This window comes from Protomyctophum bolini (genome assembly GCF_963924005.1).
Source record: "Protomyctophum bolini genome assembly, chromosome: 11".
Classification (NCBI taxonomy): domain Eukaryota; kingdom Metazoa; phylum Chordata; class Actinopteri; order Myctophiformes; family Myctophidae; genus Protomyctophum; species Protomyctophum bolini.
This window is the reverse complement of record NC_137872.1, coordinates 15623789-15640089: the sequence shown is the minus strand read 5'-3', so window position 1 is coordinate 15640089 and position 16301 is coordinate 15623789. Positions and strand designations below refer to the sequence as shown.

The following is a 16301-nucleotide window of genomic DNA, read 5'->3' as shown; positions in this document are numbered from 1 at the left end:
TTCTATACAAAAAGCCCAATAAAATTAGAACCTTATAACTACTATCTTGTCTCCATGCATTCTTTGTTCAGTATCATCTATTTAAAAAATACAGATAGATACCGGTACCTGTCTGCTATATGTAACAGATCACTAGGAAATAAGCAGATACAGTATGGGAAAGTATTGTGGCATTGATTATGCTGTATCATCTAAAGCACTTGACACATAAATGATATCCTTTTGGAGCAAACTTAGGCCTTTGGGTTTTAACAGTGAATCATTACAATGGTTAAGGTCTTATCTGATAGAGAACAAGTGGTGGATGTGAATGGCACCTGCATGTCCTCACCTCATCCACAAATATGTGGGGTCCCTCAAGGGAGCATTTAAGGACTATTTCCCCCATATTATGTTAATGCCATTAAGTCAACCTGTGATTGTAACACGTTGCCGATCACATCTATAGTCTCTCATTATGATAAATTAAAATTAGGTCGAAAATTACTTGGTACAATGGTACAGAACTAAAATCAGCGTTGGACACTGAAACCTGACAAGACAGACAACATATCAGCAAAAGAAAGCCAACACTCACAGAGGTGTCCTTCAGGTAGCTACTTTTATTGAGATACGGCACAGGCAAACCATGAACGATGTTTGGTCATGTTTTGACCAAAGCCTTCCTCAGCATACAGCTGACACTAGGGCAGGCCTATATCAACACATGAATACAACATAAATTACTACCTTTTTAAACTGAGCCATTCATGGTTTGCCCGTGGATTATCTGACTAAATAATACCTGAAGGACACTTCAATGAGTGCTGGCATTCTTTTCCCATTTTATTGAACTATTTTTTTTTTTTCTTAAATTTTTATCCCACGATTTTGTAACCCAGTTTTTCTTTTCACCCAGTGCCAATTATCTAAGTAATCCTGGGCGCTACACTTCCTCTGCCAACCTGGGGGGGCAGCGGACTGACCTCCTTGCCTCCTTCTATGCATGAGGAGTCCAAGCTGCTTCTTTTCACCTGACAGAGGAGAATTTCCCCGGTCAGACGTAGCGCGTGGAAGGGACACGTTATTCCGACCAGTTCCTTTCCCCTCCATCAGGCGCCCCGGCTGGCCAGGGGGAGGTAGTTTTAGAGACCAGGATTACGGCATGTTTTTGTGAGGGTATCTACCCTAGGGGACACGGGGAGAACATGCAAACTCCACACAGAAAGGCCCTATCGCCAACCCCCGCCTCGGGTATGGGCACTGATGACTATTCAGAGCCTTGCACTTTGTAATAGTTGTGACTGAGTTGTGCTCGCATTCTTTCTAGAAGCTGAGGAAGTTACTTATAGGCTGTATATTAGACAATGAATAAACTAGAGAGTATGATGCTAAAAGTGATCTCAAATGTCAATGAAAAAGTGAGTTTATAGATAGAAGTGCTCTTGAAATATTGGCAGGACCAAGTACACTAGCTGCTACTATAGTGTTATTCTTAAGGCCTATTCAAACTCCAGTTTTAGGTGATAAGGTGACCACCGAAAACTACAACATGACGCCACGATAAGCGACTCACCGCTCACTCGAACACATCTCTGTTTTTACTACCGTTTCAGTGGTCACCTTATCACCTAAAACTGGAGTATGAATAGGCCTTTAGGAATGCTATAGATCTTTAGATTATTTTTAAGATCCTTAAAAAGAAGCTACAGACCACACAAAATAAATATTTGGGTTTTGGTTTGGGATCTTTACATACTACAGAACACTTGTTCTTCCTGGCTCGTTTTATTAGCATCAAGTGGCTCAGGTTGAAGGACATTATCACATCAAAATTTGTATGGTCCACATTGGATATAGAGCGCCGAAGAGCCACTCGCTCATCCCCTGGTTCTGCCTGGTTCACTGAAGTAATTTCTCTATGGAGAATAACATGGGGTCATCTTAAAATCGTTTCATATAAGCATATGTCACATGTGGCGAGTACTTTATATTTGAAATCGGAATGTTTATATGCACGTTTACAATGTAAATGTAGCAAACGTAAAACTGCCGGAAGTTAAGCCATGACGCTCGTGAAGTACGAGCGTCATGTGAACCATGGCTTGGCTAGGTATAGGGTAAGGTTTAGGGCAGGCATAGTTTTACTGGGGTTATGTTATATAGGGTTAGGTTTAGGCATAGTTTTACTGAGGTTAAGGTTAGGAATAAGGTTATAGGTTTAAACATTTAAGCATAATTTACTTACGCCTAGGGCGAGTTGGTAAAGGGGCGAGTCATTTGGTATTCGCTTGAATTGATCTATCAATCATATATTTTGCATTAATAAAGCTTTCAAATAATTGTAGTGAATTAATAAATTCAATAGAGCAGAGGCTATTTGGCCCTCAAAGGATGGAGGAGGGGTACTCACTCAAGTAGATTAAACTGTCACTGCACTTGACTTCAGCTACGAAGTTATAGGCAGGGCCTAGGCCCTATGGACATATATATTACTGTAACATCGGCCCTGGCCCCGATCACTGTTACTTCCTACTGTACGTTTGTCTGTGATGACTGATAAGGGCCTTCACTTCATTTCAGTTTAGTGCAATTGCACGGCGCAGCACAACATTGCCTCATCCTTAAATGATATGAACGACCCCCTTCGTGTCATTGGCCCACAGGTAAAATATTTACAACGGAGAGAGACGTCATTGGCCAGGATCCTACCAACAAACAAAGGCCACACCTGCCTCATGGTTATTTAATGATAGCCGGCTAAATAGAAATGTCACAAACAACAATACAGCGAGACAAAATAGCACGACAGGAGAGTCAGTGGCTTGTTTGAAATTGTGTATCGTATCATATACTCAGTCAAATAAATCAGTGTGTATATACGTGTTATATTATAGCCATTGTAGTAGTGTGTGGTGGGCGGGAGGAGGGTCAGTGTGTGTATCTACTCTACTGTTCGTCTTCAGCATAGCGGCATCAACACGGGGAGGAGGAGGGGGGCTGAGAGGAGAGAGGAGACTTGCAGGGTTGTTGGCGTAAAAAAAAAAAAACATGGCATCAATGGCAGCGCACGAGCTGAGTATAAACAACACGGCGGGTTCGATAGCGCTCGCGGACGCTCTCGTCCCCACTAGTATCTTCGCTCCGGACCGAGGAGGAGGATGTTGCGGAGGAGACGACGCCGGGGACGAGTGCTTCGAAGACGGGGACATGCTCAACGGCGAGCTCGGGGACCGAGGGAGGGTGGACTTCACCAGCAAGGTATATTTATATGAAATATAGATGGATATTATAGAGAGAGATATAGCTTGGCCCGCCCCGCAGAAAATAGCACGGATCTACAAGCGTTCTGAGCTTGTAGATCCGTGCTATTATCGGCTCGCGACACCGCCGTACGACGACGTGCAGCCTGTACGTACAGTACAGGCCTTCATGGCTGCTGCTGTAAATGAATGAAGCATATGGCATCATTGGCATAGTCTCCTCCACTTCTCATTGCATGCATGGAACCGGCGAGCGCTTTTTAAATATTGACGCAAGTTGCAGCCTAAACCTAGTTTGCAATGCATGTTCAATATAATTGCAGTTTGGACTTTCATAGACATTTAAAACGTTAGCTTAGCTACTTGATGCTATATGTGTATACTGTATAACAGTAGGCTATAGCACTGTATCTCTTGATTTAGGGCATACACATTTTTTGTTTAGTTTCGTTTTTGTAAATAAATTAAAAAAAATCACACCCGTGTGAAGTGAGGGGCGCTCTCCTCTTATCATCATACAGCATCTCATTCTGGCCAATCACAATTTGCGACCTCACTTTTGTCTCCAATGTTTGTGTTTAAACACTTTTGTCTTCAATTGGGCATAGGAAAGGGTTAGCGCCCCTCAAAAAGATTAAATAATACACAGGTACTTATGATTATTATTAACTACTGCTGCTGCTAAGCAAAGCAAAGCAAAGTTACCATGTTTACCCAGGGTAACTGGACTAAGCTCAAGAACTTGCTGCTGCTGAAGAGTCGTGCAGGGCAGGCACTACGCAACGGTGTTGGGTGAAATCACCCACCAGTCACTGTGTTGTCAAACAAGCCACTAAAACTGAGTTGCCCTGATGATTTACTCGGACAGGACAGGCTGATGAAACACAGCAGCAAGTGATTGGTGCGCGTGTATCCATGTGTCATGGCTGTAGGCTCAGATTGCATGTGATTGAGTAATAGATGAATAGTATCTTCACACACACACATTGCAGAGGGTTGCAACAGCTGGGAGGCAGGCCTCAGGCACACCTTAACACCCAAAGTTTTATCTGTGGGTTGAGACTTATATGATTCTCTAGTCTACACTTTATATTAGGCCTATTACTACACAATCCCAGGTCATTTAACTAGAAATCTAAATGGATGCTTACAGGTCAACACTCCTCTGAGATAATGTTATAATACAGTAACAGTACACTGTATAATCCTAATAAACAGTATTTGATCTGCTATGGCATATTTAGTGCAATGGTGTATTCACACTGATTCACACTGACTGTATATAGCCTTAGAACACATTTTAAAATATTATCAATAGTTATAACACTATTCAGAATTTGATGCACAAGTTCATAACATTTTTACGAATAATACGCAATTACGCATGTCTTGAATCACAACATTGTCACAGCCGTCGTGATGGAAACGTGGTGATAACATATCAGAAGTTTGTCTTGGATGTCTTGTCCAGTCTAATTGTATTGGAAATTATGTGGTTTTCAGTGCAGCTTAAGTCAGAGCAGTTGTGTTTATGATAATTCCAACCGAGGCGACAGCCTGAGGCAACATACAGTACAATCCTCAGCGTTAGTTTCTCCATTTGTAACTCTGTGAGTTTACAAATGTGGTTCCATTTGTACACCAACACTCAGGAGGATTTGACTGTGTATGCTCGAATGTAGCCTATTGATCCTTGTCATCCACCAGCATGGAGGCTTGTGTTAATGCAGTGCAGTGCCAGTGTCTGTCTCCATGTGTCCTCCAGGCAGTGAGTGTGGGAAGAGAGACAGCTGCACTGTAAACTATCAGTGATCATTTAACTAGAGCAGAGGTTCTCAACCTTTTCAGGACATGACCCCCCAAAATAATCATTATTTTAACTGGGGACCCCCCGCCGTGACAAGTCAAGTGCCTATGAATTATCGGTTCCACAGTTGCGAGGCGCTGTGAGCTTGTAGATCTGCTATTTTCAATTGTCGCCTCTTTCTTATATTACTTGACAATTTTATTAGTTTTTATAATAATAATAATTCAGTAATGGTCTATTGGTCTTTTCTTTCTTTCTTTTTTAGGTATTAAAAAGGTCTTAAAAGGCCTTAAATTGTCACTTTACTGTCATCTGTCATGAGAACAACTGAGTGTACAAATGTACCATTTCCAATTACACAGTACATTCTCAGAGTTAGAAATGGATACTGAATTTCTTTTTCCTCTGCGTCTCTGTGAAGTAAAACTTCAGTTTTATGTACTTCTACTTCTTCTGATCGACATGTTTTATTTATCCAGTACTTTTATTTGGACATGAATTGTCTGAAATGAATGAAATATCTCAGTTATAGCTTCTGTTACATGACGTCCACTTAGGGAAGGTAACAAAGCGGTAACGCCTGATGCAATGCTATGTAATGACAGGTCACCAGTCCAGTCCCACAACCTTTCTGCACAGTAACATTCTGTTAATTTAGCCATTTGTCAGTTAACACTTAACACTGAGGATTTCACTGTAGGGGTGCAACAGTTAATCAAAGAATCAATTGAATCAATTAATTTAAAAAAAGTATATAAATTAAGAAATTAATTTATATTTTGGGCATGTTATTAAGCAATTATTTGTTTTTAAAGGAAAATAGGCAATCTACAAGCTCACAATATGTTATGAGCTTGTGGATTGGCTATTTTCACTCGATTCATCGAAAGAAAATCGATAGAATAATCACATTAATACTCAATAGTTGCAGCCATATTTGAGGGATGACCAACAGTAGATGTTTGTTTTGAGTGTCTCTCACCGTCTCTGTCACCCTGTCACTCCCCAGCTGGCCCTGGTGAGTCCAAACGGAGAGCAGTATGACTCGTTACTACGACAGCTACGTGACAGGATGGACGAAGGCTGTGGAGAGACAATTTATGTGGTGGGAATGGGTTCAGGTGAGAATCACACAGTGTATATACAGTAGTAGGACTGGGCAAATGTCATATACAAACATATAGTCAGTCAAACCATATATTTGACTGAATTATACCTTTCATATCAATATTCAGATGATATAAATTTGTGGGGGTGATTGGGTGATTTGGTGATTTGGCTAAATATTTAACACAACAAGATAAACTAAATAGGTAAAGGCAAATACTAATCATGTAAGTTCATAAAATGACATCGTTTCACTACAAGAGGAGTTTTAAAACCAGGAACGGACAGCACGCCATATCACACCATTACAATATCCAAAGTCCCAGAGGATATCTGGTTTAATTCATATCATGTTTTCCAGTCGTAATATACACTACAAAGTTTTAAAGGAACAAAATGTCAAGTGATAATCCTACATGGTCCTTTAGGATTTTAAGGATTCCGGTTCCTTAACACAATCATTCCTGACATTGATTCCTTCAAAATAGGAGCTCTGGTGTGCCGGGAAAACATGGCCGCTTTTACTCAGGACGTGCATCCGTCGATTAAACGGGGACCTGTTAACGATCCTTTTAGCTTCTTTTAGCTTAGTGCGGATGTTTTATCCTCTCTTTGAATGTCTAAACATTACAAATACAATGTACAGTATTAATATCATTTCTGCTCACCAGACGGAGGAGACTGGGGTCTGGATGATAAGGACATGGAGGCATCGGTGGCCACAGTGCACTCCCTGTGTGAGCAGCTGGACACCGACCTCATCCCCCTGCGCGAGCGCAACGAGTCCGCTGGCGTGGTCCGTGACTACCTCATCCGCCGACGCGTGGGCGAGTTGGACTTCCTGGAGGTCAGGTGAGGCACTGCCGCAGGGTGGAAAGTTGGAGACATGTTCACTTCCATCCATCACAGCGAAATCCTCATTGTTCATTTATCCATTTGTAACTGAACGTGTACAAATTTACCACTTTGTACACTTGGACAGCCAGAACATCTAAAACAACAGAACGAATAAAACATTATTTTAAATGAACTGCACGGTAGAATATGTTAATACAATATAACTAGTACATTGCAGTGGTTGGAAGTGGTCTCCCTACTCTTTCACTGAGAAATATAGATCCTGGTGTCAGTCTGAACCTCATAAGCGTAATATACTGTATGTCCTGGCCAAGCAAGGATTTTGTCTAGGAAGAACGGCAGAAGTTTGGTCTCTCACACGGGATACCCGGGTTCAAAACCCGGGTAGGGACATGAGATTGCGGCTTTAAATCAGATCATGATGTGTGGTGTAAACATTGTCAAGGTTAGAGATGCAGACTTACAGTCTGTGTCTTCTCCTCCTCCAGGGTGGCGGTGGTGGGCAACGTGGACGCCGGTAAGAGCACGCTTCTGGGGGTCCTGACCCACGGAGAGCTGGACAACGGCAGGGGCTTCGCCCGGCAGAAGCTCTTCAGACACAAACACGAGATGGAGAGCGGGAGAACCAGCAGCGTGGGAAACGACATCCTGGGCTTTGACCAGGAGGGACAGGTGCGAGCTGGGGAGACAGGATATGGATTAGAGCAGTGGTCCCCAAACGTTTGAGCCTGCGACCCAAAAGAGAAATGTAATGTCTCCCCGGGACACAAACTAAAGTAACAGATCTGAAGCTACGGCAATTTTCACTACTACTTAAACATTTGTTTTCTAATTTATGGAGTTTCTTCGATTTACTGATTTTTTTTAAAATATACGTCATACTATACCTCTCTGAATTAAATGAGCCCTGAGGATTTGTCTCTGTGTGACCCATGTCTCTCTAGGTGGTGAATAAACCAGACAGTCATGGAGGAAGTCTGGACTGGACCAAGATCTGTGAGAAGTCCTCAAAGGTCATCACCTTCATCGACCTGGCTGGACACGAGAAGTACCTCAAGACCACCGTGTTTGGCATGACCGGACACCTGCCCGACTTCTGCATGCTCATGGTTAGAGAGCTGGGAGTGGTGTGACGGGCCCCCTACCAAGCGTCCGCTCTACACGGGGGGAATTTGAATTGGCATGATAGAAATTTCACTGCAACATTTACAGTGCATTTCATCTTCCTTCTCTGTAGGTGGGTAGTAACGCGGGTATTGTAGGGATGACCAAAGAGCACCTGGGCCTCGCCTTGGCTCTCAATGTTCCTGTGTTTGTTGTTGTCACCAAGATCGACATGTGTCCAGCCAACATCCTGCAAGGTCAGTCGACTGTACTGCAAAATCCAGAGTGTTAATTTAACTCTGATAGACAGTGTAAAGAATGTTGCAATAATAGCTGTTCCATAAATATACATGTTCATTGTATAATGACTGGGAGAAATACAAGGGTACAAATAAACAAAATATGTCGGTTTGTGTAATGAAAACAAGACACTTAAGGGTGATGCTACCTGCCTAACAGTCACATGTATTGTATTGATTTGGTGGTAACAGAGACATTGAAGCTCTTGCAGAGGTTACTTAAGTCCCCCGGCTGTAGGAAGATCCCTGTCCTCGTCCAAAACAAAGACGATGTCATCGTCACGGCCTCCAACTTCAGCTCCGAGAGGTACACACATGATTGATTGATTGAAAGATTTATTAACAGCATGCAGAATAGGTACATTTCAAGCACAACTAAATACAAATCTGTTAACTGTGGACGACACCATAAAGCATTACACTTGTTTACAATAGGGTCCACCATTTTCAACTCATCAGAACATTTAGAGACGTACAAATATACACTTCTATATAACAAAAAACAGGAAATGATCATAAAAGGAGGTAAAAAGGGAAAGGATAATACAGTGAGGGGAAAAGGGGGTGGGGGGGACTCAGACATTTTTACAGGGGCCAGTTTCGAATTGCAGCCCTCCGTAGGTGCATTTTTAGAGCGATTTTGAAGGAGTCAAGGGATTCACATGTCTTAATGACTGTTGGTAGGGCGTTCCACATTTTGGTGACATGCAGTCACACAGTCGGCCACTCCCTCAATCACTCAGTCACCTGCTGAGTCAGTCAGTGAGTTTTAGAGGACCACCTCTAAAATGAGATGCTGCATCTCAAGGGGCTGTGCTCTCAATAAATTAGGACCAAATTCGGAGAGTCAATCCATCACTCTATTCATTCAATCTCACTCTTTACCTCAATGCCTTTACTTTACCTCCTCGTCTTATTCTAAATGTACAATCTGCCTCGTAAATAAACATTGAGGGCGTCGGAGTGCTTAATCGTTGCTCGATAATTTAGAGTGTTCCTATTCGTACATCAAGAGTAACTGTCAACATTTGGGGCTTTGAATTTGCCTTTGTGTATGAAACATGCTATACAATACATTTTGTTTTCACTCAAAGGTTCATACAGATTGAGAACTCAAAATATGTTGTGTGCGTGTACGTGTGTGTCTCTCTCCCAGGATGTGTCCAATCTTCCAGATCTCCAACGTGACGGGGGAGAACATGGAGCTGTTGAAAATGTTTCTCAACCTGCTGTCATCCAGAACCTCGTACAGAGATGACCAGCCTGCAGAGTTCCAGATAGACGACACCTACTCTGTACCGGTACACTGTCAAATCCTGAGAGTAGAACGTTTGTACACTCTCAGAGTTACACATGGATATATATATATATATATATACACTCTCTCACACACACATCTAAGCATAACATTTACAAGAATGACTCATAAACTAGAGCTTTCTGCACCTGGCAGTATAATCAGTTTGTGTGCCGCAGCCTCTGCCTTAGCTATCAGCTTCACGTTGCAGTGTAAAGCCAGTGTAAAATACCCGGTAAGCTGGGGCCTCGAGTGGCTTATTGCTTTTCTAAAACGGTTACAAACATTATAGCAATATTAACCTAATAAAACTATTACATTCACAAAATTAGCTACGCTTTGCGCCACCAGAGCGAGCGAGCCAGAGCCACAACACTTCCTTGTTTTGCTCGGCAAGTAGCCTATGTGACGGCAGAATAGCGCTTGATGTATTTACAGGGCTGCCTGGAGCCACACATTCACAGTCATATGAGCCAGGCGGTGCTTAGACGCCCGCACGGCATGTGTTTGTAAAGCAATGAAGCGCTCCCCTTCCCCAGTTCAGCTACAAGGCTGCAGGATGATACAAAGTGATTGAAGGAGTGGGTTATCGGTGAAATTTACACCGGTCACGTGACGGTAACCAGCCAATCAGAATGAAGTATTGGGACTACCCGTTTTAGAAAAAGAAATTACAAACACAAACCATGTCCAAAACATGGGGGAAACTAAAAAACGGTTACAATGGACATTTTGCCCAAGCTCTAATACTTTTCACTGGTTAACCGCTTTCATAGCTAGCATCCCTATTTATTTAGCGCCCGTCATTATGCCATTTTTAAACATCTTTGCAAGTATAAAATAAAGCGTTAAATAATTGCAAAACCCACAGAAAGATGTATGGATTGACAGAAAGAGTTGTAAAGTATGAATCGCACTACAACATTGTTTGATGCCTCAAGGCTCGCTCTCATTCTCATTCACACGCCAGGGGGTGGGCACAGTGGTCTCGGGGACTACTTTACGTGGACTGATACGTCTGAACGACACCATGCTGCTGGGGCCCGACCCCCTGGGCAGCTTCATGCCCATCGCCGTCAAATCCATCCACCGCAAGAGGATGCCTGTCAAGGAGGTGAGGGGCGGACAGACCGCCTCCTTCGCTCTCAAAAAGGTAGGTGGGGGTCTCCTCCTCCCAGCACCATCTGCTGGCACGGTTTAGGACTGCATGGGATCAGTGGTTCTCAAAGTGGGTTCCGAGGTTCCCCAGGGGTCTTTGAGCTTAGTCAGAGTGATGTGCAGGTCAGCCTTTACAGCACCCAAATGTATGTGCCCGTCAATGAACGATTCTACACCATTTGGAAATCTGCAGTCACATAAGTCAGAGCTACACAAAAGAATAGTTTTAAGTTACCCATTCACATTTATAATTTAGGTGTTGCACAATGTACACAGTGCTACTCATTGTGAGGGGCTATATTCTCAGTCAGGGGTAAAGTAGTGACAATCCACATCCAATTTTAAATACGTTTTTGCAGTAAAGTGTAATACAATAAAAATGTGATTGCGTTGAATTGTCATCAATAATGTGGATTTAATGGGGCTCATAAAGTGTAATGGGACGAGACATAATGAACTGTGAAAAACAATGGGCTATTAATGATGGATGGGGAAACAATAATGTCCAATGTCCTTGCCCTCTTATTATATTAAGTAATAAATTAATAACTTTATTAAGTTGTTTACATAATGATTAAATGGAATGTTACAATAACTCATGCAATCTCGCATTGCTAGACTTTAACATAACATTATTTATATGAACCACATTGAATTGTAGGTTATTCACAGTGGCATATCATCGCGGTCTGGTGGAAACCTTGTATCGTATGTCCAAAACAGTTACATTTCAGGAAAAATTATTACTTGGTCACAAGCTCGTTAATATTCTTCATTGGTTAAATATTTATTTTATAAAACGGACAAACCGGTTTAAATATTTTAATATAGCGAACATAGCAGATCTTCAGCTATATCTATAACGCTATTTTCGTGCTCGGACACAGGGACAGACCCAGCCACACACACAGCTGTCTATAGGAGTGGTTGCACCACTAAAAAAAAAATAGAGCGAGAGAGATTCAAGGTTTCTTCCTGACAGCAACAATATATTGTTATAATAATAATAAAACAATTATAATGGTGAAACTGACTTGTTTCTACCGCCTCCTCCCTCTGCAGATCAAGCGCTCGTCCATAAGGAAAGGCATGGTGATGGTGTCTCCAAGGTTAAGCCCACAGGCCACCTGGGAGTTTGAGGCAGAGATACTGGTGTTGCACCATCCCACCACCATATCCCCCCGATACCAGGCCATGGGTGGGTGTCACACACTGGCACATAAACCGTATCCCCAAATCTGCCAAAACAGGCAACCATTTAGCCAAAATAACTGAAAATAACTATGATATAGGGTTTAAGAAAGTGGTTAAAAAATGGACCAGACATGCATACCTTTTTTTAGGTGTCTTCTCATGACACAAATGGACAAAACGATGTGTGTCACCAAGTGTGTAACTTTTTTTTACCTTACTCTCTGTCCAACCGCACGCATCCTCCGCCACTCCAGTGCACTGTGGCAGCATCAGACAGACGGCCACCATCTTGACCATGAACAGGGACTGCTTACGGACGGGCGACAAGGCCTCCGTCCACTTCCGCTTCATCAAGACGCCCGAGTACCTGCACTGCGACCAGAGGCTGGTGTTCAGGGAGGGCCGTACCAAGGCTGTGGGCACCATCACCAAGGTACCAATGCTTCAGTCTGGACCACTCCACGTGAGGGTTATGTACGATCATGACCCGAGATCATGAACAGAGTGCAAAACATGCTCTCTCCCCATGCCTTCGGCCTGGTGGAGACAATAGTAACTGCTGATGAGTGGGTCTCTCAGACAGTGCAAGCTTTGTCTATTTCACTCACAAACAGTGGCTACTCATAAACATTTCAAAGTGTGATTAATGGTAGTTCCATCTGACAACTAATAAACTAATTAAGCAATATTACACAAGAGGGGGTGGTTTAACGTCATTATGCACGCCTGCGATGCTGCAGGAGCTCGAATGTTCCGAAAGCAAAGCAGGAGTGCAGAAGGACTCCGTTATACTTTCCCAAGGAAACACAGAAGTGCATTAATGACGTTAAACCACTCCCTCAAGTGGAATATTGCAATTATACAACAGTATAATTTTTTTCTTTTTCAATGACGGATGTAGTCACTAGGACAACAAATGTCCCAAGAAACAAGCTAGCCTAGCCACCGAGTCTGCTGCGCTCTGAGAGAAAAGCACGGCTGAATTGTTTGTTTTTATTTTTTGAAATAATGTGGTTTGAAACACGGCTAGAAAGCGGTTCAACCAATCAGATTTCTTCCTCAAAACGACCTGTTGTATCATCATCATCATCATCGCCTTTATTTATACTCGGAAATACAGTTGAGGGCAAGCCCTCATTTTCAATGTAGCCGAGGTTACAATTCACAAATACAGTCAAAACAATACATCAACACAACATTATAAATCAGGATAAATTACAAAGAAACTTAAATGGAGTAAAATAAACAACAACCAGTCAAATATATCAATTGAAGCAGGAGCAATCACGGTGAATTGTTCTGGAGCGTTCCTTTGAACTGACCGAAGGATGGCAGGGAGCTCAGTTTTAAGGAGTTTTGAAATAATATATATATTATGTATAATAATGTAATAACTCTCACTGCCACTCTCTATAGCTGTTGCAGTCGACCAACAATTTGCCGTCCAACTCCAAACCTCCACAAATCAAAATGCAGTCCACGAAAAAGGCGCCGCCCCGAAAAGAGGATGGCATGACTGCTGCCAACGAGGCTGCAGCAACGATAGCACAGACAACTCCAAACGCTACGCAACAACCGGTAAGACTGTGAAAATCATTTGAAGTGTGTGAAGCCCATCACACACCGTCTGCGACCGTCTGCGGCGCGACGGCCGCCTGGAAAATAGAACTGTGTTCTATCGGCGCGCCAGGCGACGCGGCGCGACGCGGCGGACAGAGCCGGTGTGCGATAGGTTCATTGAAAATAATGGAGGCGGCCGTGTCCGCCGCGCGGCGCCGCGCGGTGGACGCAGCCGGTGTGTGGTGGGCTTGAGATAGTGTTCCGAGAACTCTGAAAGCTCTTCCATTCCAGCTCTTGTTCCTGTTCAGTTTCCTTGATTACTCTTTGTTTCTTTCTTCTTCTGTTCCGTTTGTTTCCTTGTTTCCTGTGGGGATCTCTAGGTGAGATCCCCACAGGTATCCTCTGTTCAGTGTCCTTGTTTTCCCCGTTTACCTTGTTTTCTGGTTTCCTTGCTGTTGTTTTGTTTTCCCTGCCGTTTCCTTGTCTTCAAGCCTAACGCAACTTTCGATCTTTCTTCTTTTGTCCATAATCAAACGTTTCTGTTTCCTGTGACCTGTATCCATCCTTTCACACTGCTTGTCTTTGGCGTGGCACTCGTTCCCTCTTTGATCACATGACTGTTATTGAGCTGCGTCTCTCTCCCTTCCCCTCACCTCTGCTGCGTGGCTGGCTGCCTCAGGGAGAGGGGGATGAGGACCCTCAGATAAAGGAGGGCAACAAGGAGAACAAGGTAAAGTGGGTCAGGTCAGAGGTTTTTCAAACAATGGACCAGCCAAATGGACCAAACAGGTCCGTTTGGTTCCATTTGAACATTCTCAGAGTTAAATTATGGATTTAACAATGTAGATTGGGGTCCCAGAGATCAAAATGTAATTGTATCAAATTGGGAGTCTGTGGCTTAATGCATATCAAACTGGGGGTCCTTGAAAATATGTTGAGAATCGCTGGGTTAGATTCACATTAAAGCTGAACTGAGGATTCAGTTGGGTCAACACTAGTCTCGCGTTGCCAGACTGTTGCCTCTCGCAATTTTCAAACACTTCTGTTATACAGTCTGAAGCACGGAAGCTCTGATCATGAGTAAGGGATAAAGCGGAAGTGAAGCCTCTTCTTTCGTGTTTACAGTTGCGCAAATTTATCCTAATATAAATATAAATCAACTGAGCATAATATATACCGGTAGCTTGCTGCTTAGCAGAAATGGAAATAAAACAATAAAATGTAAAGATATTTAAAAAGATATATTTCCGTGAACAGAAATGGCAGCTTCCTTACTCGGATTTGGGGAGGTGTAGACTCTATATAGCATTCGGAGATTGTGGAATAGTTGTCTGGCTACACGAGACTAGGTCAACACCATTTTCTACATTACAGTTTTTGTTTTGTATTTGTAGAGCAAGAGGTTTTCTGTCAAATTCATAATGACAGGAATGCTAACCTAATGCCAGTGTACAAAATTTGTAGTCAGTTCAGCGGCTCAGCCCCCTTTCCAATGATGACTTTTTGGTCCTCTTTCACATGCAGCCAAAGTCCGGAGGAGGTGGCAGGAGAAGAGGAGGTCAGAGGCATAAAGGAAAAGGCCAGAACAGCAGCAGTACCAACTCCACCACAGCTCCATCCTCCTCATCAGGGACGGGGTGCTTCTAGAACACCCCACTCCCCTCCCCCCCAGTCCACGCCTCCTCCTGAGCACTCCCATCCGTCTTTGGACCAATCCTCTTTAGATGACGTCTCAGTCTCATTAGTTTCTTTGATTTGCCTTTTATTTATTTATCTATTTTAATTTTTTTAAGGGAACAATAAGGGATATGTTCCAAACAAAAACATATTATTTGGTTGTACAGTAATGTGGTTTTTGAGGTTACCACTTGCTGACAATAATTTACATCATTTGATTTTACTATAGTACTCCACCCATTTAACAAGAACAAAGGGAAGAGGGTATTAGTCTTTGGTTTGGAATGGAGGCCACAGCATGATCCCACGCTTCTCTAAGCCAATTGGCAGTGAAGGAGGATGATATCCATTGAGGGTCGTGGACCCATCTGAGCAGCTATAAGTGGACCCAGTTCCCCACCCATACATTCCCTTGGCCTCGGCAATGCAAAACAGGTCCATGTAATATTTATATACTGCATTATGTAAAATAGTTGTGTTCTGAACGGGAGAAGGAAAAAATAGACCCGAAGTGTAAAGAAAAAAATCACAGCGAATGTAGCAGAAGGCACATAATAGTGGTTTAAATAATTGTAGATGTGAAAATATAAGCTATTAGATTTTATAATTATTTATTCACCATAATACATCTCCAGGATGGCCTTCCAAGTGATCCATCTTCCGACTTGACTCACTTGTGCTCTTATATTCCCAAAATGCATCTCCTCTAGCTTAAAGCATCACTCTCTCTCCGGTTACAGAACATCATTGTGACGGTATTTGACATTCTAACACAGAATACAGCACATGACGATGTTCCTCCAGCAGTTACTCATGATTGTTAATACATGCAGTATTTTGCAGTGCCGTTTGAATATCTAGTTCCCCAGCATCTGTTATGGGCCGTTGTTGTTTACATGTTCAATACACTATGCCTCTGAAATGTTCTCCATGAATAAACAGGCTTTATTGACTTTACCTATTGCTTTGTCTTTCATCTCAATGGGCTCTACTTCTCT

The 16301-nt window shown here is 42.7% G+C and overlaps 1 protein-coding gene across 3 annotated transcripts; it reads left to right on the top strand.

The window, feature by feature from the left end:
• Window positions 1–2967: 2967 nt before the first annotated feature.
• Window positions 2968–16260, top strand: gtpbp1 (GTP binding protein 1). Of its 3 annotated transcripts, none has more exons than XM_080776648.1 (14): window positions 2968–3240; window positions 6059–6170; window positions 6828–7008; window positions 7503–7686; window positions 7959–8123; window positions 8252–8375; window positions 8610–8724; window positions 9574–9718; window positions 10685–10867; window positions 11935–12070; window positions 12321–12499; window positions 13483–13644; window positions 14306–14356; window positions 15151–16260. In XM_080776648.1, exons 1-14 carry the CDS (start codon window positions 3031–3033, stop codon window positions 15271–15273), a joined length of 2070 nt encoding a protein of 689 aa, XP_080632774.1. In that variant the 5' UTR covers window positions 2968–3030; the 3' UTR covers window positions 15274–16260. The 3 variants fall into 3 exon arrangements, with proteins under 3 accessions (XP_080632774.1, XP_080632775.1, XP_080632776.1); XM_080776650.1 differs by having other exon boundaries at window positions 3100–3240; window positions 6828–7003; XM_080776649.1 differs by lacking the exon at window positions 14306–14356.
• Window positions 16261–16301: the final 41 nt, after the last annotated feature.